The sequence below is a fragment of the Carcharodon carcharias genome, chromosome 8 (genome assembly GCF_017639515.1).
Source record: "Carcharodon carcharias isolate sCarCar2 chromosome 8, sCarCar2.pri, whole genome shotgun sequence".
Classification (NCBI taxonomy): Eukaryota; Metazoa; Chordata; class Chondrichthyes; order Lamniformes; family Lamnidae; genus Carcharodon; species Carcharodon carcharias.
This window is the reverse complement of record NC_054474.1, coordinates 162,844,850-162,866,302: the sequence shown is the minus strand read 5'-3', so window position 1 is coordinate 162,866,302 and position 21,453 is coordinate 162,844,850. Positions and strand designations below refer to the sequence as shown.

Below are 21,453 nucleotides of genomic sequence, written 5' to 3'. Positions count from 1 at the left end.
ACTTATACATGATTTACATGAGTTTGAACCACACTCATTTTCAATTTACTACTACTGAAGAACTGATATAAACATTGCTTCCATGACCAATCCTGGTGCAATACCCCAATGAATAAAATGAAAAAAGGAAAATAATTGGGTAGCCAGCACTATTCACTGGCTGCTTACAGCACAACATTCTTTTTACATGGTTATAGAATATTCATTCCAACAATGCATATCAAATTTAAATATTTCAATCACTCTACCCTAACTGAGTACAGGAAATATACGTCGATGGCTTATTATTCATAATTCCGCTTTCACTTTGCCCCTTAATTAATAAGAAATATGTCGAATGCCTTCTTTAGTATGGAATGATATATGCTGTTTGAAGGGAACAGATGGTTAATTATCACTACTTTTAAAAGCGAATTGCAAAATTGACGGAATAGCTTGGCGGGCAAGAACGTGTGGTCCCGGCTGCCTGAAGAGACTCAGCAGCAGATCAATTACTGCGATCTACACTATATAGATCGACGAAATGACTGAATAATAAATACCCCACTCATGTGGACAGTATCTTACTATTCATTATGATGGTGTTGAAACAAAAAAAAACACATCAAGTATCTCATCGCTACCGATCTTTTAATATAGTGGACTGAAAACACGGCCAGATTCAGCACCCTGCCCCCGCTAAAAAAAAGCAATCGCACGGACAGGTGACAGACTGAGCAACTCATCCCTACCTATGCACAGATACCTGTATTTTCAGGGGGGGGAAATGTCGGTTGATAAGCGGTTCGCTTTCAGATATCCTTGTACCACAGTCACCAACCTCTTCTCACAATAACTCGCGGTCAAGGTACAGATAGAACAGATTAACTGAACACTGCACTTTACACAGCCCAACCCCAAATACAATAGTCAAATGTAAATATTCAAAAACAAAGCGTGTACGTATGTGTTGAAATAGGACAATAGCCTGGCAGCCAGTTTTATTTATTCTCCCGAAAAAATATCAGGCTGTTGAGCTATAAAAAAAATTAAACTACTTGTTTAAATAATTAATTTCTTCCAAAATCCAGAAAATATGCACATCACAAGAGAACAGCACCAATAACCACAATAAAGGCATGCCTCGTTTCACACGAAACAAATGTGGGAACAATTAAGCTGGAAAAGATCCTTTCAATTCCGCTGTATTAATATTTGGGTTGAATCCTCGGCAGCTGTATAAAATCATTACACCATCGCTAAGGAAGCCAGTAATTGGGCAATACGTCCGCTACAAAGGAGACATTTGTTAATGCAAAGATATTCGTGCGGTGCCAGCAGTAAAAGACACGCAGGGAAGAAAAACATCAGAGAAGCTCTTTACCTTTCATTCTCCACGCTCCTAAATCCAGGTAAGATGTGCCGGAAACTGCTGTTCCTGTCGAGCTTGGGCTGGCTCTTTGTCCTTTTGATGGAGCCTTTCAGTCGACGGCTCAGGAACCCCTGTTGGCAAATGACAAGAGGAGAGACTATTGAGGCACTTCCGTCCGAGTGAAAGTCTGCGACTGGCCAGCACAGCCTTTGCTGTGAGCAGCGCACATCGTCAGCGTCGCTGCACATCAGCACATCCCACAGCTGTGAACAGTGGGAAGCGGCAACGCGGCGTTCACTGCACACTCCCTCTGCCTTGGTTGCCTTAGCGACTATTAACTCTCAGAATAACTGCATCTGTCTTGTGTGTAAGATACAGAAAAAAAATAGCATAGGCCTGTTACCAGCTCAGCACCTGTGAAACTTTTCTGCATTTTTTTGAAACATTGCGGTTACATTTAGTAACTGTTCAGGTGTTAACAATTTGGTTGAGAGATGAATTCTGCTGTTTTTACATGCAGTCTTCCTCTTGTCAGAAAACTGTTCACACATAGCAGTTCAATGCTCCATAAGTTTCTCACAGTAAGGCAAAGCGAGTATAAATAAATACGCGTTGCACTGGGCTAGCAACATATTATTCAGAACTCCCCTTAAAAGTATGCGGTGAGAGTGACCTTAGATTAAATGACTTCACACTGGGCCAGATTTTTAAACTGAGCCGAGTTTTCGAATGCAAACCGTGTTTTTCCCCCTCTAAAACTGAAGATTAAGTCGTATTTCTGATGCGATCATTATCTGTGTCAAAGTGCGAGGATTTTTAAGCGTCAGTAAGCAATAGATAAAATGCTAAATTGTCCATGAAATTAAAAGCACAATAACGATTTAAACCACACATACAAATTTTAAAACACGACACATGTAAGCTGATTAATTTAAATGTAATAAAGACAATGTCTGGTCGCATTGTTTGACCAAATTAAATTGCCTTTCATTGCATTTAACGGGAAAAACATATCCAGTTACACACGGGAGTAAAGTGTTTAAATGCACTCTGTCCTTATGATGTGATGATGGTTTTATAAAAGGTGCGCATTTAATAATAAAAACACAAAAAATTATTTCGATTGATAAGATTTTTCTAACTTTGTAAGTGATAGCATTTTAAATGTTTTTATAGTTGCCATGTTACCAAAATATGGTGATTTATTAAATAAGCTTTATTTAAAAAACATTTAATAAACAATTTTGGAGCAATCAAATCAAAGGAGTACTTAATGCATTTTGGCACAATTATCAGCCTCTGGAAAGATTTCATAAAAGTACATTTATATTAGTAAATATCTCAGGGAACACTGCTTTCTGCACCAATAATAACTTAGATTGTTGTGGTACTGATCAATGCAGTACATGTATTTTTTATTGTTTCATGCAGGTGAGCAAAAGTGGCGGATTTAAGTCAGCGGGGCCCTCTGCGCAACTTCATATTCGCCCCCACAACCCCAGCCAAGAAAAACAACATTCTCTCTCATCTCTTCTCTCGGTTTTTCATTCTTTGCAAATGTTGCAGTTCATTTATCTTGATAACTCGGCATTTACATTTAGTAGAGGCTAAGAGCTGCGATATTTTAACATAATTGCATATGCAAGTCATCCAGGAAAGAATATTTAATCCATTTTGTGTAAAGTAGAACTCTCTTTAAAGGTACAGAAAGATAAAGCTTAACTTTCACTACATGGTAACACTTTAATTGTGGATTTTCTACTTCCTGATAAACCAGATCTAACTGTCGCCAAATACAGGATAATTGTAATTCAACAAAATAAGTCCAACACACAGATGATGTGTGATTATTGTGTTTTTTGTCAAATGCAGATGAATGGTGTGCATGGAAGAGACAGTGTGAATCCCGACAACTCAGTGTCCTTCCGGAGAGCAGCACTGGCTGGACGGGCCGAATGGCCTCCTCCATTGTTCCATGACCACCCCCATAACCAGGCAATAACTGGGGCTCTCGCTCCAGCCCATTCATAAAAAACAAACCCAAGCGTGGGAATTTAAATCCTGCGGAAGTAACAACCACCAAAAACTGTTTTAAAAGTTGTTAGCAGATTGTTAAAGGTTTAATTCTAATTAACTTGCCAAGAAGCACCTAACTCCTTTTCTACATCAGCTGAGTGGCTGCTCAGTGTGTTGGTGGCTTTGGAGTTTGACACCCGGATCCCATCTTGTCACTGGTGAGGCAGGAGGGGTTCCCAGGACCTTGGAGGTGGAGGGGGTCCTGGGGCCTTGAGGGAAGGGGAGGGGAGGGAAGGGGAGGGGAGGGAAGTGGAGGGGAGGCGAGGCACCAGGCCGAGTGTGGCAAAGTGTTGTTGCAAAGCTGAGAGGAGCAGATGGCGACCATTTCCCGCTCAGCAAACGCCCAACATCAGCAGCGCTCGTGCCCCTTCTGACGCCATGACCTCGCTCTCCCCCTACCCCCACACCATGTGCTGCACCAGTGAGGATCTGACTCATTCGTGCACACAAACACACACCTAGAAATTTTTGCAACACAAAAAGCGGCAGTCTTAGACCATGCCCAACTCATGTTCTACTGTCTATCTTTGCAAAGGAGACCAGTAAATGCCATCTTGATTTAGAGCATCATCCCCTTGCGTATGCTTTATGCAGCAGACAAAAGTGATTTTGCTTTCTCGTTGGAACGTTGCAATTCATTTGTCAGATTTGTCCTGTATTTTAGGCCACCTCACGGTTTGTTTCACAGTAATTCTGCTACTGGTGAGCGTTGTTGACAAGGCCAGCATTTGTTGCTCATACTTAACTGCCCTTGAGAAGGTGGTCCTGCGGAGTTTTTCCGGGTATTTTTGTTTTTTTCTTGAGAAGGTGGTGGTGAGCTGCCTTCTTGAACCGCTGGAGTCCATCTGATGTAGGTACATCCACAGTGTTGTTAAGGAGGGAGTTCTAGGATTATCACCTAGCCACAGTAAAAGAACAGTGATATAGTTCCAAGTCAGGATGGTGTGTGGCTTACAGGAGAAGTTGAAGGTGGCGGTATTCCCATGCCTCTGCTGCCCTAGTCCTTCTAGATGGCGGAGGTCATGGGTTTAGAAGCTGCAGTCGAAGGAGCCTTGCTGTGTTGCTGCAGTGCATCGTTCTATATAGTACACACTGCTGCCACTGTTTGTCAGTGGTGGAGGGAGTGGATGTTGAAGATGTGCCAGTCAAGTGCACTTCTTTGTCCTGGGTGGTGTTGAGTTTCGAGTGTTGTTGGAGCTGCACCTATCCAAGCAAGTGGAGAGCATTCCATCACACTCTTGGCTTGTGCCTTATAGATGGTGGAGAGGCTTTGGGGAGTCGGGAGGTGAGTTACTTGCCACAGAATTCTCAGACTCTGACCTGCTCTTGTAGCCACAGTATTTGTATGGCTAGTCGCTTCAGTTCCTGGTCAATGGTAACTCCCAGGATGTTGATAGTGGGGGATTCAGCGAAGGAAATGCAATTGAATGCCAAGGAGAGGTGGTTAGATTCTTTCTTGTTGGAGATGGCACTCGTGTGGCGCGAATGTTACTTGCCACTTAGCAGCCTAAGCTCGAATGTTGTCCAGATCCTGTTCTATATGGACACAGACTGCTTCAGCATCTGAGTCATTGTGAATGAGTGACATCAGCGAGCATCCCCACTTCTAACCTGATGATGGCAGGAAGGTTGGAGATGGTTGGTCTAGGACACTACCCTGAGAAACTCTTGCAGCGATTTCTTGGGGCTGAGATGATTGGCCTCCAACAACCACAACCATCTTTCTTCATGCTATGTCGAACTCCAGCCAGTGGAGAGTTTTCCCCTGATTACCATTGACTTCAGTTTTGCTAGGGCTCCTTGATGCCACACTTGGTCAAATACTGCCTTGATGTCAAGGGCAGTCATTTCAGCTCCCCTTGAGTTCAGCTCTTCTGTCCAAGGTTGCACCAAGGCCATAATGAGGTCAGGAGCTGAGTGGCCCTGGCAGAACCCAAACTGAGCATCATTGAGCAGGTTATTGCTGTGTTAAGTGCCACTTGATAGCCCTGTCAATGACACCTTCCATCACTTTGCTGATGATCGAGAGCAGACTGATGGGGCAGTATTTGGCTAGGTTGGATTTGTCCTGCTTTTTTTGGACAGGATAATTCTGGGCAATTTTCCACATTGTCATGTGGATGCTAGTGTTGTACGTGTACCGAACAGCTTGGCTAGGGGTGCACCAATTTTGGAGTACAAGTCTTCAGTACAACTTCTGGAATTTGTCAGGGCCAACAGTCTTTGCTTTGTCCAGGGCCTCCAGCCATTTCTTAATATCACATGGAGTGAACTGAATTGGCTTAAGACTGTGATGTTGGGGACCTAAGGAGGAGGCCTAGAAAAGCATATTGTAAGTTAATACTGCTACTTTCCTTCTCCATAGCATACTAAAACATTGAGCTACCTTCAGACAGTGTCAGCAGAATAGCAAAAATATTGAACAGAATATAGTATTTTCAGGTCTAGGTATTTCATTTGTGTTCAGTAACTTAAATTGACATTGAACTGTTATGAAATTACTTGTGAAAAGTAGTGATTGTGAATTCAAGTCTAAACCTTAGTATTGGCTTTTTAAATTGCTGCATGATCTTCAAAAGAACCATACTCTTTTTGTCTTATTTATGTTATCAACAGATTTTCAGGAACTCACAATGAATTACCTAATAAACACCACCAGTCATAAGATGTGTAAATTGATTTAAAATGATGAATAATCAACACTGTGATCGTGAGTCAGGGAAGGTGCATTATCTGGAAAAACTCAGCAGGTCTGGCAGCATCAGCGGAGAAGAACAAAGTTAACGTTTCGAGTCCTCATGACCCTTCAACAGAACTGAGTAAAAATAGGAGAGGGGTGAAATAAAAGCTGGTTTAAGGTTGGGGGCGGGGTGGGGGGGTTGCTGGTTGTAGGGACAAGCAAGCAATGATAGGAGCAGATAATCAAAAGATGTCACAGACAAAAGAACAAAGAGGTGTTGAAGGTGGTGATATTATCTAAAAGAATGTGCTAATTTAGAATGGATGGCAGGACACACAAGGCACAGCTCTAGTGGGGGTGGGGTGAAATAAGACTAACGGCATAAAAGGTATAGATTTAAAAATAATGGAAATAGGTGGGAAAAGAAAAATCTATATAAGTTATTGGAAAAAACAAAAGGGAGGGGAAGAAACGGAAAGGGGGTGGGGATGGAGGAGGGAGTTCAAGATCTAAAGTTGTTGAATTCGATATTTTTTGTTTTGGATTTCCAGCATCCGCAGTTTTTTGTTTTTATCTAAGGTGCATTATCTACTTGGTGCCAGAGTAAGGGAGATTTCAAAATGGGTGGAAGGTATCTGGAAGGGGTTGGAGGAATGAGAATAAAGCTAAGGAATGTAAATTGGGGAAAATTACTGACAAAAAAGTAAAACAATAAGAAGCAACATTTAAAGGGAAGATCAATAAACACAGGCAAAGTTCAAACAAGAAAGGATAGGATGAGTTTAGGCAAGTGATTTAAAGAATTAAAATACAAAAAGAATATAAAAGTATATGGTAAGTTATAGACACATCAGACCGAATCTTCGGTCGGGAGCGGGCACGGGGTCATTTTACGTTGGGCCAATTAAGGCCCACCCAGCGTGACGCGCGCCCGGTAGCAATCAGCGGGTGAGGAGAGGAGGGAGATTTAGGGCCTGTGCTCTTTCGTGCATGCGCGTGAAAGAGCACAGAAATCTCCCTGAGGCAGCCCCGTGCCTCAGGGAGACAAAGTTCAAATTGAAAGTTTCTAAAAAAGGAAAGATATCTGAGCTGGGACATGTTTATGAAGAGTCAAAAAATGTTTATTCATTTAATAAGACTTTCATGAGACCTCATCCCGCCCATGGATGAAGTTTCGTGAAAAACGTGAAGGCCGCTTGGGTTCTTCGTCTGCCCGCCAACCTTAAGGTTGGATGGGCAGCCCTATATGTTAGTTTAATTGCTGTATTAATGGTCTTAACAGGCCTTTGATAGTTAGGTGGATGCACAGCTGCCTCCGGCACATGCCCGCTGAATGGAAGATCAGAACGACGTGCAGTGACATTGGGACTCACGCTCGACGTCACTGTGCATCATTTTACGCGTCGGCGTGAGGGGCTCACCCCCGCACGCCGAAGAAGAAATTCTGCCTATAAGTAACATAAGAGAATTAAAATGGAGATGGAGCCTCTATGGGACGAGGTAACTATGAGATGTGATAATCCCAGGAGGTGATATTGAAATGGCACGAATGCTGAATAGATACTTGGCATCAGTTTTCACAGAAGTGGGTACCAAAAAGGAAATCACCCCATAGAAGAAGTCAAAAGTGATATTGTAATCGTTAAGGGAGGAGACATTAAACAAACTTAAGAAAAATAAAGCCTTGGGTTCAGACAAATGTCATCAGCGAGTACTTAAAAGAAACAGAGGAGACACCAAAAGCATTGGTATCCATAAATTAAGTTTCCATAGAAAAAGGAATAGTGTTCACAGCAAATGTAATTCTTGTCTTCAAAAAGGGAAATAGAATTGCCTGAGGGAACTGTAGGTCAGTTAGTTTACACCAGTGATAGGAAAAATACTAGAATCTTTGCTAAAAGATCAGTTTAATAAAATCTAGGGACTGAATATGAAAAAAGCATGGATTTCTAAAAGGAAGGTCATTTATAACCAACCTTGTTTACTCTTTCCTCAAATAATTTAGTCACAGCAATGCAGTGGATGTATTATTCATTGTCTTTCAGAATGCCTTCGATAAGGTGCCACATAAGAGACTCCTAACAAAGGTCAAGGCATGTGAAGTCAGCCGAATGGATTGAAAGATGGCTAAAAAACAGAAAACAGAGTTTAGGAATTAAGGAAAGTTTCTCACACTGGTAAAAAGTGGGATGTAATGTCCAGCAGGGATCCATGTTATGACCACGGTTGTTCACCAAATAGGTAAATGATTTGGACCTGGAAATGGCAGTTCTGGAGACAAAATTTGCAGACAATACCAAATTTAGGAGATAGCTTATCATGTGGAGCATTGCACCAAAACGCAGGGAGTCATAAATATATTTGCAGAGCGAGCAGATAACAAACAAATGGAATTCAAAATGGTAAAGTGTTAGAGGTTCATTTTGGTAGGAAGAATAAAGAAGCCACTTATTCCTTGGAAAGTAAGAAACTAAATAGGATAGGGGATCAAAGAGATCTGAGAATACAGATATATAAATTGCTGAGTAACACAAGTTTAAAAAGATCAGAGTGCAATGCCTAACTGGATGTTCGATACTTCTGATCAAGGGATAGCTCTGTGCATGTGTGCACCTGCACGTATGCAGAGCTCTTGTCCTGAATTATATTTTAATTATACAGAGAATACAAACTGCAATATTTGTACACTTAACAAAAATTGAAAGTTTTAGAAGGAGCTCCCTCACTTTTAATTCCAGTTAAGGATTCCAACTCCATTCCAGGACCTGAGAGCTCAATCTGCAATGTGTCATATGATAGCCGGGAGTGGGGGGTTGCTGGAGGTGAGGGTGGGGGTAGGGGGGAGAGGGGTGGTGGGTTGCTGGAGGTGAGAGTGGGGGTCGGAGGGAGAGGGGTGGTGGTGGGTTGCCGGAGGTGAGAGTGGGGGTCAGGGGAAGAGAGGTGGTGGGTAGATGCTGGAGGTGAGAGTGGGGGTCGGGGGGAGAGGGGTGGTGGGGGGGTTGCCGGAGCTGAGAGTGGGGGTCAGGGGAAGAGGGGTGGTGGGTAGATGCTGGAGGTGAGAGTGGGGTGGTGGGGGGTTTGCTGGAGGTGAGAGTGGGGTCGGGGGGGAGAGGGGTGGTGGGTGGGTGCTGGAGGTGAGCGTGGGGGGTCGGGGGGAGAGGGGTGGTGGGTGGGTACTCGATTGTTGGACGTGTAATTATAGTATAAATAGTCTCAAATAAGGTACTGTGATTTGACAGCATAGATACTTATTTACATAGATTAGACAGCTGACTGAATTACTTAGAGCTCTGCTTCTGAAAAACCATAGAACTAGTAACATTTTAGAAAGTTCGTTAATTCAAAAAGAAGCTTCAATAAAATTGCTACACATATAGATTTAGTGAAGTGCTGCATGTTTCAGTAACTATAGGACTGCCAGAATTTTCACAGGTGACAATTAATTGGTAGTGAAGTTTTAATATAAAATTGAGTGCAATAATGGAATATAACTTGATGTCACAGTGGAATAAATATTGAAATATATATTTCCCAAGCTGCTTCTCAGTAACAGTTTTAAAGAATAAAAATTGGGGAAGAAATGGGAACTGAGATACACCAAGTACATACAGAGGTATAGACGCATTGTGGTTATCTTACTGGAGTAGTGATCCATAGGCCTGTACCAATAATCCAAAGAGCATAAATTCAAACCCCACCAATGCAGTTTGAGAATTATAATTTAGTTTTTTTTAAAAAAAAAGATGTGGAAATAAAAAGTGGACATAAAACCGAGCCTGGCCTCTTTGTGACTGCAGTCCCACAGCAATGTAGTTGACTCTTAACTGACCTCCCAAGCAGCCTAGTTGTATCAAACTGCTCGTACTTCAAGAAGGAGGTCCACTGCCAACTTCTAAGCACAACTAGGGGTGGCCAACAAATGCAGTTCTTACCAGTAACACCCACATCCTGAAAATAAATTTTAAAAAGTCTTCTTTCATAGTAATTAGACCTGGGCAAATCAGACAAGTATTTTTAAATATACCGAATTCTTACAAGCAAGGAGGCAGTGGTGTAGTGGTATTGTCCCTGGACTAGTAATCCAGAGACCAAGGGTAGTAATGCTCTGGGGACCCGGGTTTGAACTGACTTGGAAACATATCGCTGTTCCTTCACTGTTGCTGGATCAAAATCCTGGAGCTCCCTCCCTACCAGCACTGTGGGTGTACCCAGACAACATGGACTGCAGTGGTTCAAGAAGGCAGTTCACTAGCACCTTCTCAAGGGCAACTAGGGATGGGCAATGAATGCTGGCCTACCAGCAACACCCACATCGCATGAACGCATTAAAAAAATCCTTTCAAAAACAGTTTTGGATTCTAAGCTTTACCAGCAAAGATATGCTCCTGTCTAGGAGTTTTCGAATATTGCTAATTGTTTTAGCATTTGTTTTCACCTTGTGCCAGAATGGTGTGGGAAAATCATGTAATACAAGTAACAATACATATGTTATTTCTATTATAGCTTCTTAAATTAAACATTACATTTAATTTAATACAATAATATAGTTATTCAATTAAACAAACAGCTTTTCTTTACTTTTCTTTGTAACAAATGACTTAAGTACATTAGTTGAAGCTGTGCCAGTGAGAATGATTCAGTAAAGAACTATCCATAATAGATTTTAATAGGATGTTCACAAAGTTTTGATAGGCAATTTATTTTGGCCCTGACCTATTTAGTTATAATTTAAATGTAGAATATAAAGTTATGTCAGTGCATTTTCATACTATTTGTAATAAATGCTACCTGCAGCCATGCTGAATTTTTTATAGGCAAAGGGATAGCTTGAGCTGCCTATTTACCACAGCCTCTGACAATGCTGCTCTGCAATTGTTTCAACAGAGCTGTAATATTTTTGACATTTTGCTTCCTCCTCATTTGGCCTAAAGCATTCTATAAAACTCCCTCTTGCACCCCTAGGTAGGAATTGATACAGATCTGAATGAACCCTGGGATCTCAACTGGTGCCCTCTAGTTGGGATTCCAACACACTATTTATGACTGGCTCACCAGAATGCCCAGTTCTGCAAGAATGCCGAAAGCCAGGCTGACAGACTGGTGGTATTCACAGCGATATCTGGTTTCCTGCAAGTGCAGGGCACCATCAACTGGATACCTGGCCTTGAGAGCTCCCTGGCAGCAGCCTGAGAGTTTGATCAATTGAAAAGGATTTCAATCATTCAACATCAAATTTGTGATCACAGAAAGCAAATCCTACATGCTTGTGCTTGGTACCCACAGAACTCTCACAACTCTTGCGTTTTGAGCCACTCACAGGTGCCACAGGTCTTTGAGGAACCTCAGTGATTACAGGGCTGGTTCCTCAGGGACAAGAGATACCCCCAGAAGACATGGCTGATGATCCCAGTTTGCTACCCACAGAGTGTTGCTGAGGAGAGGTACAATGCTGCACATGCCTCTACCAGGTCCTTGATAGATCAGACAATAGGCCTCTTGAAGATGCATTTCAGATGTCTGGACTGATCCAACAGGGCTCTGCAATACTCAACACAGATGTGTCCAGGATCATCACTGTCTGGTGCATCCTGCACAAGCTGCAAAGTGAGGATGTCTTGCTTGAGGGAGACATGGAGGAGTGAGATGCCTCCTCCGACATGGAGGATGTTGAAGGGGATGGAGCTGACAAGGGCCAGGATGTTGATGAGCCACATGAAGATACCATAGCAGGCGTATGATGTGGCAGACATGGCCGTGATTATTGGCAGCTACCAGAATCCAGGAGCAGTAAGGTGCCGACACCTTTTCACAATTGTTTGGTTTGTCGACTTTGCTGACTGGAAGGCCCCCGTACCTTTTTGCTCATAGTCATTATTTCTCTTAAAAGTTCCATGCTTTCCGAGAGCTTAATTAAATATCAGCATTCATCATCTGCCCTGATGTTGGTTTGACATATAAATGTGCTAAATAACAATTAAATGCATAGCCTCGGTGATAAATGGCTGCTCTAGAACCTGAACAACACTCTCTTCTCCCATGACCTTAGGCAACTTTAACTAGAATAGCAATTTCACCCAAACTCTCACCAAGTCAGTATGCATGGATGGCAGTCTATCAGTAGTTGGACATCATATTTCACCAGGGATGCCTTCATGTCACCCTGACACCTGCTTCCAAAGTGGGGCTGACCAGAGAGATCGCTCTTTCATGCATAACCAGATGGATGGGTCAACAGGGAGTAGCAGCATGAGAGCACTAATGCCCCATTGAAATCGCTCCTCAATGCTGACTGATAAAGCATGATCGTGCTCCTGCCTACCCCCCCCAAGTCGCCACACTGACACCATAAACCCAGAACCCTTGACATCTTTATCATGCTGTGAAGTTTCAAGGTTTCTTTGCAATATCCTCACCAAGAGTGCCTCTTCCAGACAATGAGTTTCTGAGGTACAACCACTTCGGACCCTGCAATTATCAAAACCCTTAGAAGTCTCTTTCTTAGATGGCCTTAGCATTAGTGCGAGACCATGAACTGTCATTTTGGACACACCAGCCAAGGCAAAAATGTTTCCTACATGGACCCTGCAGAGGCCTGAGAGAGCAGACTATGCATTATATTGATAATATAACAATCCTCGAGACGGTTCAGTACACAGGGGTCCTTTCTACACTCTCTCTCCTAATTTATAGAAGCACAGGAACAGGAGAAGACCATTCAGCCTGTCGAGCCTGCTCCACCATTCAATATGATCATGGCTGATCAAACACTTCAATGCCTTTTACCTACACTTTCTCCCATAATCCTTTATGCTATTGTTGATCAGAAATCAATCAATCTCTACCTTAAACACAATTGAACGTGCCCACCACATCTTCCTCCCGACAGTTATGGTAGCCTCTGGATTTTGATTGTTAGGAAGACGGTGTCCAACTGCAGTCTCTCACCTCAAACTGCATTCACAATGAACCTTGGCGCACACACAATATAAAAGCAAAATACTACGGATGCTGGAAATCTGAAACAAAAACATAAAATGCTGGAAAAACTCAGCAGGTCTAGCAACATCTGTGGAGAGAGAAACAGTTAACATTTCGAGTCCATGTGAACTCGAAATGTTAACTGTTTCTCTCTCCACAGATGCTGGAAAATCTCAGCAGGTCTAACAGCATTTTCTGTTTTTGTTGGCACACACACAGCTGGTTTAAGTCAACACGAGTAATTGTGTCATCCACATACAACTGACATCAGTGGAACAGCAGCAGGAGATACTGTGAGGTTGATGAACACATCTCCTGAGGTCACAGCATAGTGGGCTGTGAGAATTAGCTGACAGCCAGGCAGCACACTGACAACTGATGGCCAGTGCCTAATCATGTGCATGTGGGATTATAGACTACACTTTGGAGATATTGTGGAAAAACTGAAACAACAGAAGTTCCTGACTGGGCTCTGATGAGGGCCAACATTAGAACCATAGAAAAGTTATATCACAGAAAGAGGCCTTTCAGCTCACTGTGTCTGTGCTGGCCGAAAAAGAAAATATTTTTACAAACCAGCTGCCCATTTTAAACAAAAACAGAATTACCTGGAAAAACTCAGCAGGTCTGGCAGCATCGGCGGAGAAGAAAAGAGTTGATGTTTCGAGTCCTCATGACCCTTCGACAGAACTACCCATTTTAATCTCACCTTCCAGCACCTGGTCATGAGTTCAAGGTTTCTGCCTCTACCACCGAACCAGGCAGTGAATTCCAAACACCCACCATCCTCTGGGTGAACTTTTTCCTCATGTCCCCTCTAATCCTTCTACCAATCACCTTAAATCTGTGCCCCCCCACCCAGGTAATTGACTTCTCTACCAGGGGAAACGGGAAATCCCTGTCTACTCTATCTAGGCCCCTCATAATCTTGTACACCTCAATCAGTTCACCCCTCAGGCTCCTCATTTCCAAGGAAAACACCCCAACCTATCCAATCTTTTCTCATAGCTTCAATTTTCAAGCCCTGGTAACATTCTTGTAAATCTTCTCTGTACTCTCTCGAGAGCAATTATGTCCTTCCCGTAATGTGGCAACCAGAACTGTACACAAAATTCCAGCTGTGGCCTAACCAGTGTTTTATACAGTTCCATCATTACCTCCCTGATTTTGTATTCCATACCTCGTCCGATAAAGGAAAGCATTCCATATGCTTTCTTTACCACCTTATCCACCTGTCCTGTTGCCTTCAGGGACCTGTGCACATGCACACCAAGGTCTCTCACTTCCTCTGCCCCTCCCAATATCCTCCTCAAATGGATAAACTCACACTTCTCTGGTTTGAATTCCACCTGCCACTTTTCCACCCACTCAATCAAACCATCGATATCATTCTGGAGATAACAGCTATCCTTTTCACTATCAACTACACGGCCAATTTTTGTGTCATCTGCAAATTTCCCAATTATGCCACCCACATTTAAGTCTAAATCATTAATATATATAACAAACAGCAAGGAACCCAACACTGAGCCCTGTGGAACGCCACTGGAAACTGTTTTCCATTAACAAAAACATCCATCAACTATTACTCTTTGTTCCCTGTCGTGGAGCCAATTTTGAATCCAACTCGCCACATTCCCCTTGATCTCTTGGGTTTTTACTTTTCTGACCAGTCTGTCATGTGGGACCTTGTCAAATGCCTTACCAAAATCCACGTAGACAACATCCATTGCACTACCCTCATCAATCTTGCTCGTTACTCCCTCAAAAAATTTGATCAAATTAGTAAGACCTTCCCCTAACAAAACCATGCTGACTATCCTTGATTAATCTGTTACTTTCAAACTGACAGTTTATCCTGTCTCTCAGAATCGATTCTAATGATTTGCCCACCTATAATTATTTGGTCTATCCCTCACACCCTTTTTAAGTAATGGTACAACGCTCATAGACCTCCAATCCTCTGGTACTTCGCCTGTATCGAGTGAGGATTGCATAATGATCCTCAGAGCAACCGCTATTTCCTCCCTGGCTTCCATCAGCAGCCTGGGATATAATCCATCTGGCGCTGATGACTTATCCACATACAAGGATGTCAGTTCCTCCTGCAGATCCACTCTCACTTTGCTTATTGTATCTAATATTTCGAACTCCTCCCCTTTAACTAGAATATCTGCTTCATCCCTCTCTTTAATGAAGACAGAGACAAAGTACTCATTGAGAACCCTGCCCACATCTTCTGCAGAGCACAATTTACCATATACATCTCTGATCATCCCTATCCTTTCCTTAATTATTTTCTTGCTCTTAATGTACTGGTAAAATATCTTTGGGTTTTCTTTGATTTTACCTGCCCATATTTTTTCATATCCTCTCTTTGCTTTCCTAATTATCCTTTTTACTTCACCTCTGTACTTTCTATAATCCTTCTGCAGTATTAAGTTTTTTTTACGACTGTCATAAGCTTTCTTTTTCTGCTTTATCTTACCTTGTATACTTCTAGATAGCCAGGGGGCTCTAGATACAGCAGTGCCGCCCTTTTCCTTTGTGGGGACATGTATATACTGTGCCCGTAAAATCTTGCTTTTGAATGCCTCCCACTGGTCTGTCACTGATTTCCCTTCAAGTAGCTGTAACCAGTTCACTTTCACCAGATCACCTCTCAGCTTTGTAAAATTTGTCTTTCCTCAATTTAGAACTTTTACTCCTGTTCCATCTTTATCCTTTTCCATAATTATATTAAATCTAACTGTTTTATGGTCACTAGCTCCAAAATGGTCACCCACTGCTACTTCATCCAGTTACCTGGAAAAACTCAGCAGGTCTGGCAGCATCGGCGGAGAAGAAAAGAGTTGACGTTTCGAGTCCTCATGACCCTTCGACAGAACTTGAGTTCGAGTCCAGGAAAGAGCTGAAATATAAGCTGGTTTAAGGTGTGTGTGTGGGGGGCGGAGAGATAGAGAGACAGAGAGGTGGAGGGGGCAACCCCCTCCACCTCTCTGTCTCTCTATCTCTCCGCCCCCCCCACACACACACCTTAAACCAGCTTATATTTCAGCTCTTTCCTGGACTCGAACTCAAGTTCTGTCGAAGGGTCATGAGGACTCGAAACGTCAACTCTTTTCTTCTCCGCCGATGCTGCCAGACCTGCTGAGTTTTTCCAGGTAATTCTGTTTTTGTTTTGGACTTCCAGCATCCGCAGTTTTTTTGTTTTTACTTCATCCAGTTGCCCAGCTTCATTTCCTAAGGTTAAATCTAGAATTGCACCCCCTCTCATTGGGCTTGTTACGTGCGGGCTAAAAAAGTTCTCTTGAATACAGTTCAAGAACGTTGAGCCCTCTGTGCCTATTACACTGCTCATATCCCAGTTGAACTTAGGGTAGTTGAAGTCCCCAACTATTATTGCCCTATTGTTTTTGCACTCAGAAATTTGCCTACATATTTGTTCTTTTATCTCCTTCTCAATATTTGGGGGTCTATAGTACACTCCTATTAGTGTGGGTACCCCTTTTTTATTCCTCAGCTCAACCCATATGGTCTCATTTGTTAATTCATTCTGGAGCCTCAACTGGCCACAGGACATTGAAACAACTATTAGCAAGATGGAATCCACGCGACTTGCAAAAGGTTAAATTCAAAATATATTTACAAGTGTGAAGACTATATACAACGAGTGTACATTTGTGCCACCGGTACGTCTATGTGCAGCCCCAACCCAATGTGCAGCTAAGGTGGAGGCAGCCTGCTGATTGCCATGCCATGTTGACTGAGATGACTTTGGCAAGCATCCTCTGAAAGCCAGGTGCCAAAAGTGTCCCTCCCTGCTATTCTCCTGCTTAGGTGAAGCTGCACCGAACTCAGCCTGACCTGCTGGGATTATTAGCACAAGGGAGGTAGTGCTGCACGGCACCCTTGAGTGTCCCCGACCTGGCTGCCACTCCTCCACCCTGTGGGTGCCCGAGGACACCTTCTTGACTCATTGAGGAGAAGGGGCACCTTGAAGAAGGTTGAGGTGCCCTCCCTCTCACGTCTAGCCACTGCTTCACTGCATCCATGGCTAGAGTGATGGAGTGCAGGTCCGGGCACACATCTGGCAGAAACCGTGCAATCTGCTGGACCTGGGTCTCCAAGTTAGGAGCCACCATTTCCATGGAGAAGGCCAAGCACTCGCGTGCCAGATCCACACCAGCAGACAGAACGTGGATGGACTCCTGCAGCCTTTGGCCCAGTGTGTGGATGGCCTCTCGCAATTCTGCCTGATTTTCTCTAGTCTGTCTCTGCATCTCCAAGAGGTCTCTTAGGGCCAGGTCCAAAAGCTCATCAGCTGATTTGGGCTCAGTAGAGGCCTGTTCTCCAGCAATCCTCCGAGTGTCAGAGACCTCAGCTGTCACTGCCTCCGTAAACTGTGGATCCGTGTTAGTTATGTGCTTACCAGATTGTGACCTCGAGGCTGCTCTAGAACTAGGACCCACCGAAGTGCTTGTATCTGCGCTAATGGAAGGTGCAGGTGAACACTGTGACAATGCTTCCTCCTAGGATGCTGAGACTCCCTCCTCAGAGGTGGGCTGGAGCTGTGGCATGCCCTTCTAGATGCCTTCCCCCATTTCTTGCTAGTACTTGGAATAGAGGAAACAGAGATTTAGTGATTGACTAAGCAGGTGTGTCCATTAAAGATCACTGCCTGCATACTGGAGCTGGAGGCATCCTCACTTGGTTCCTGGGAAGTCCAATTTCACCTTCTGCACAGGCATGGTCACGTGCCATGCTAGCAATCTCAGCAACCTGCTCTTCATTATTGCTGAGCTGTCGAATTTCTGCCATACACCCTCTGGTCTTGGCCACTTTTTGCTTGTTATGGTCTATCTTGTCCGGCAGAAAGACAGAAGGATTGATTTGTGAGGCCAGTGAGTGAATGAGCAATTCAGAAGCACGCATGCCTGTTGCCACAGCTGAGCTCTACCCACTAAGTGATTAAGAAGCCGTTTGTCCTGCAACTCATATGAGATGGAGAGCTTAACATGGCTGGTGCACATTCAGTGTGATATCCCAACTTCCGGTCGTGTGTGACAACCCTGTGCACTCAAACCATAAGACTGCCTGATGCCCTTATGAGACCGTCAGATTGCAGTGAGTTGCACTTACCCTGGTGCAGCACAGATCATTCATCCTTTTTCTGCACCGGGCCCCACTGGTGTGAACCACCCCAGGGCTTCCTTCCAGGCTACAGGCTACCATGATCAGATTGGAGGGCCTCCTGCTCCAACCCTTCGGAAACAGCACCTCCTGCCTTTCCTGGACGGACTGAAGGAGAGTCTCCGGGGGGGTGGGGGGGAGTGGAATCACTGAACCATAGGGCAGCCGGTTGCTTTCTTCTCTTTGACATTTCTGTCCCGAGCTCCTGGCCTGCAGTGAGTGAATGGCCGTCCAGGAGTCCTTTAAATGTGGCAGCCAGGCCGTCAACTCCATGAGGGAACAACGGGGTGGACGACTTGCTGCCTGCCCTACCATGAGATTCAACATGCTCTGCGTGGCTGCATAAATAATGAACTGAACACTATAAGATTGCACGTGTTCAGCCATCCTGCAGCGGGAATCGCTCCAACTTCCCTGCCCCCACCTAACTTAGACTTCACTCAGAGCAGAAAATTCCACTTTAGTCCAGCGCATTCAAGAAAAACCTGTTAAAACAACAATTAATTTCAGCTATTTACTTAATGTTCTTTACAAAACTTCCTTATACCAAGTGAAACACAGATTTAAGGAATAGTGGCTGCTTCGCTAGTTTTATTTATTTTGTACTCCCAAAACAAAATCACAATCCAAGTACAAAAGCAGAATACTATGAATGTTGGAAATCGGAAATAACAATAGAAAATGCTGCAAAAACAGCCAGTTCTGACAAAAAGTCATCGACCTGAAACAGAGCTGAAGCTTCCCAATCTCACAGAGACAGGTTTGGAAGTGGGACATGAGCATAATTAAATAATTTCGCATGGGGGCAGCCTCCTGAAAGATTTCCACCACTGGCCAAACACACAGTCTGACCAGCACTGGCTGCTCACCCAGCAGTGGCCAGTAACTAAATAAGATCATTAAGTGCCCACGACAACAAATTGGTGACATCACTGGTATCTTTGATGCCTCCTCTAAATCCTGGAGCTGTGGGAATCAGCATGCTACAGCTATGGCTGCAGGTTATCCTCTGGAGGGACACCCTCTCTACAATGTGGCCACTATCACCTTCAACAACTTCAGAAATCTCCAGGATACGCCTCCATCTTGAGGCACCCTCACAAACACCACCTACATCAGAAGCACCCACCTCTCCCAGGCCAGGGTGCTGGCTGCCCAAAGCCTCAGGCGCTCCAAGCGGCTGTGCATCCCATCCACCATTCCTAATTGGACAGGGTTTTGGAGGTGGCCAGTTAATTGGCCATCTCTGGGAAGATAACACAAGTGGAAGGACGCTGACATCATCGCAGTTGGGTTCCACATATGCTCCTGACATTGGGGTTTTGAAACCTGCTGGAAAATTCAACCTATTAACTCTGTTTCTCTCTCTCCTGATGCTGCCAGACTTGCTGAGTATTTCCAGCATTTTCAGTTTGAACACCATGATCCAAATCTTGGGAGATCAAATCCATGCTGAATTTTAAAATACTATTTTGGTCTAATATAAGTATGACAATTATGACAGCATATATATTTTCAAAACTATATAGTTTGGAAAGAAAACTAATATTGATAAGGAGCGAGGCAGAACCAGGGTAAAACCAGTATAAATATTGTCTGCATTAGGGCCCTTGAGCAAATATGATTTAGAATCTTAGAGCCAACACAAGAAAGAAAAAAACATCAATTTCATTAAATCCCAATGACAAGGCTCTGTTCTTGAACCTTCTGTTGCCCTCTGCTTCTGCTTTCTATCAATTTGGCAGCTTACCACAATCCATTGAGATTCCAACAACTTCATATTTGTGCAACATAATCTGCATGAGGGAAATAAATTAAACACTCTTTATATTGTAATGTTTGTTACTTATATGTGTACTTTGCCTTTTAGGACAGATAAAGGTGTTCTGCATGTAAATGTCTCTGGTGATTTGGCTTGGAGCAAAAAACAAAAGTTCAGGAAATCTTAACACTAATTAAAGACATTGCTACTTATTTGTACAAAGTGGTAGATAGAAAATGTATGCTACTTATTTTGATATTAAAAATCAAAATTGCTTCTTCATTGAGATAGGTAAATTTTATCTGCTATGCTACTGTATCCACCAAATTATTGCTATAAAATGGCAACATTTAAAGGTCAAAGTATCTTGTTTCTGATTGGTGTCAGAGATTTGAAAACTTTAAATTAAATTTTAAATCACAATTACATCTGTTCCAAATTACAAATGACTAATTTTCTACTTTAAAGTTATGCATTGAAAATTTATCATTATGGGTAATGAATCAACATAGTTCTATATTACAGGGTAAAATACTAGTCAGGGAGCAATGGGTTATTATTATTAATAATCAAGTCTTACAACAAGAGCATGTGGATAATATCTTCATTAGACAACTTCATAATATTAATTAGGCTATTTAAGACCCAAATTGCATATGCAAATTCTAATTGGAAAATTGCTTTTCCTCTGCATCTCAAAAGTTTAAGTGCTAGTTTTATCGAATTTGAGAGTATGTTATGCTGTTAATCACATAATAATGAGACTTGGTAATTAGATTCAAGTCTTATATGTAAATTGTTATTCAAAAACTACACTTTTCTTGAAATGTAAAACCCATATGTCCTATTTTTCCAAAGCTTTGAAATTAATTAACTTTATGGAATAATTTACTCTGCAACACAACAAAAAACAAGTTTTCAGCCCTGTAGGTATCAAAGTATTATTCTATCAAACTAGAAGAACTTCCCTTTAAGTCTGAACAAAATTGTTTGCTGTTAAAATGTTTTTTTTATCTTGTTCCAATTTTTACCAACTATGTCTAAGATGGAAAGGGGACAGATGATTTAGTCCTAGACTTCTGACAATATCATTAAAAGTTAGTTGTTAGGTGTGTAACAATGCCCAGAGATTGTCGTCTTCCAGTATTTCTGTCCCATCAGGAGCTGCACTTGGTCACTGCTCAGTGTACCTCTCTCAGATATGAGGCTGAAATTACGAATTCAATAACATGCCAAAAATCAAATTCATGAAATTACCATTACCATGATTCTATGTGCTGCACCCAAGTGCAGTCTCAATGTTGGTTAGAACAAGGGGTCAAACATTATGCACAGAATATTTCACATGGTTTTAGTTTACACAAAACTCCACAAAAAATTTGACAAAATGAATTTTCAACTCTCACCAACATA

At 42.7% G+C, this 21,453-nt stretch overlaps 1 protein-coding gene across 4 annotated transcripts in view; it reads right to left on the bottom strand.

The window, feature by feature from the left end:
* The window catches only part of LOC121281002 (disabled homolog 2-interacting protein-like), a 425,229-nt gene that overhangs the window by 255,036 nt on the left and 148,740 nt on the right, over window positions 1-21,453 (bottom strand). For 3 of the 4 annotated variants that reach the window (XM_041193534.1, XM_041193536.1, XM_041193535.1), the window contains exon 3: window positions 1,364-1,482. In XM_041193534.1, the coding sequence (XP_041049468.1) occupies window positions 1,364-1,482 (119 nt within the window). Of the gene's footprint in view, window positions 1-1,363; window positions 1,483-21,453 lie in introns of those variants that run through there. The other variant, XM_041193537.1, reaches the window with a different exon arrangement.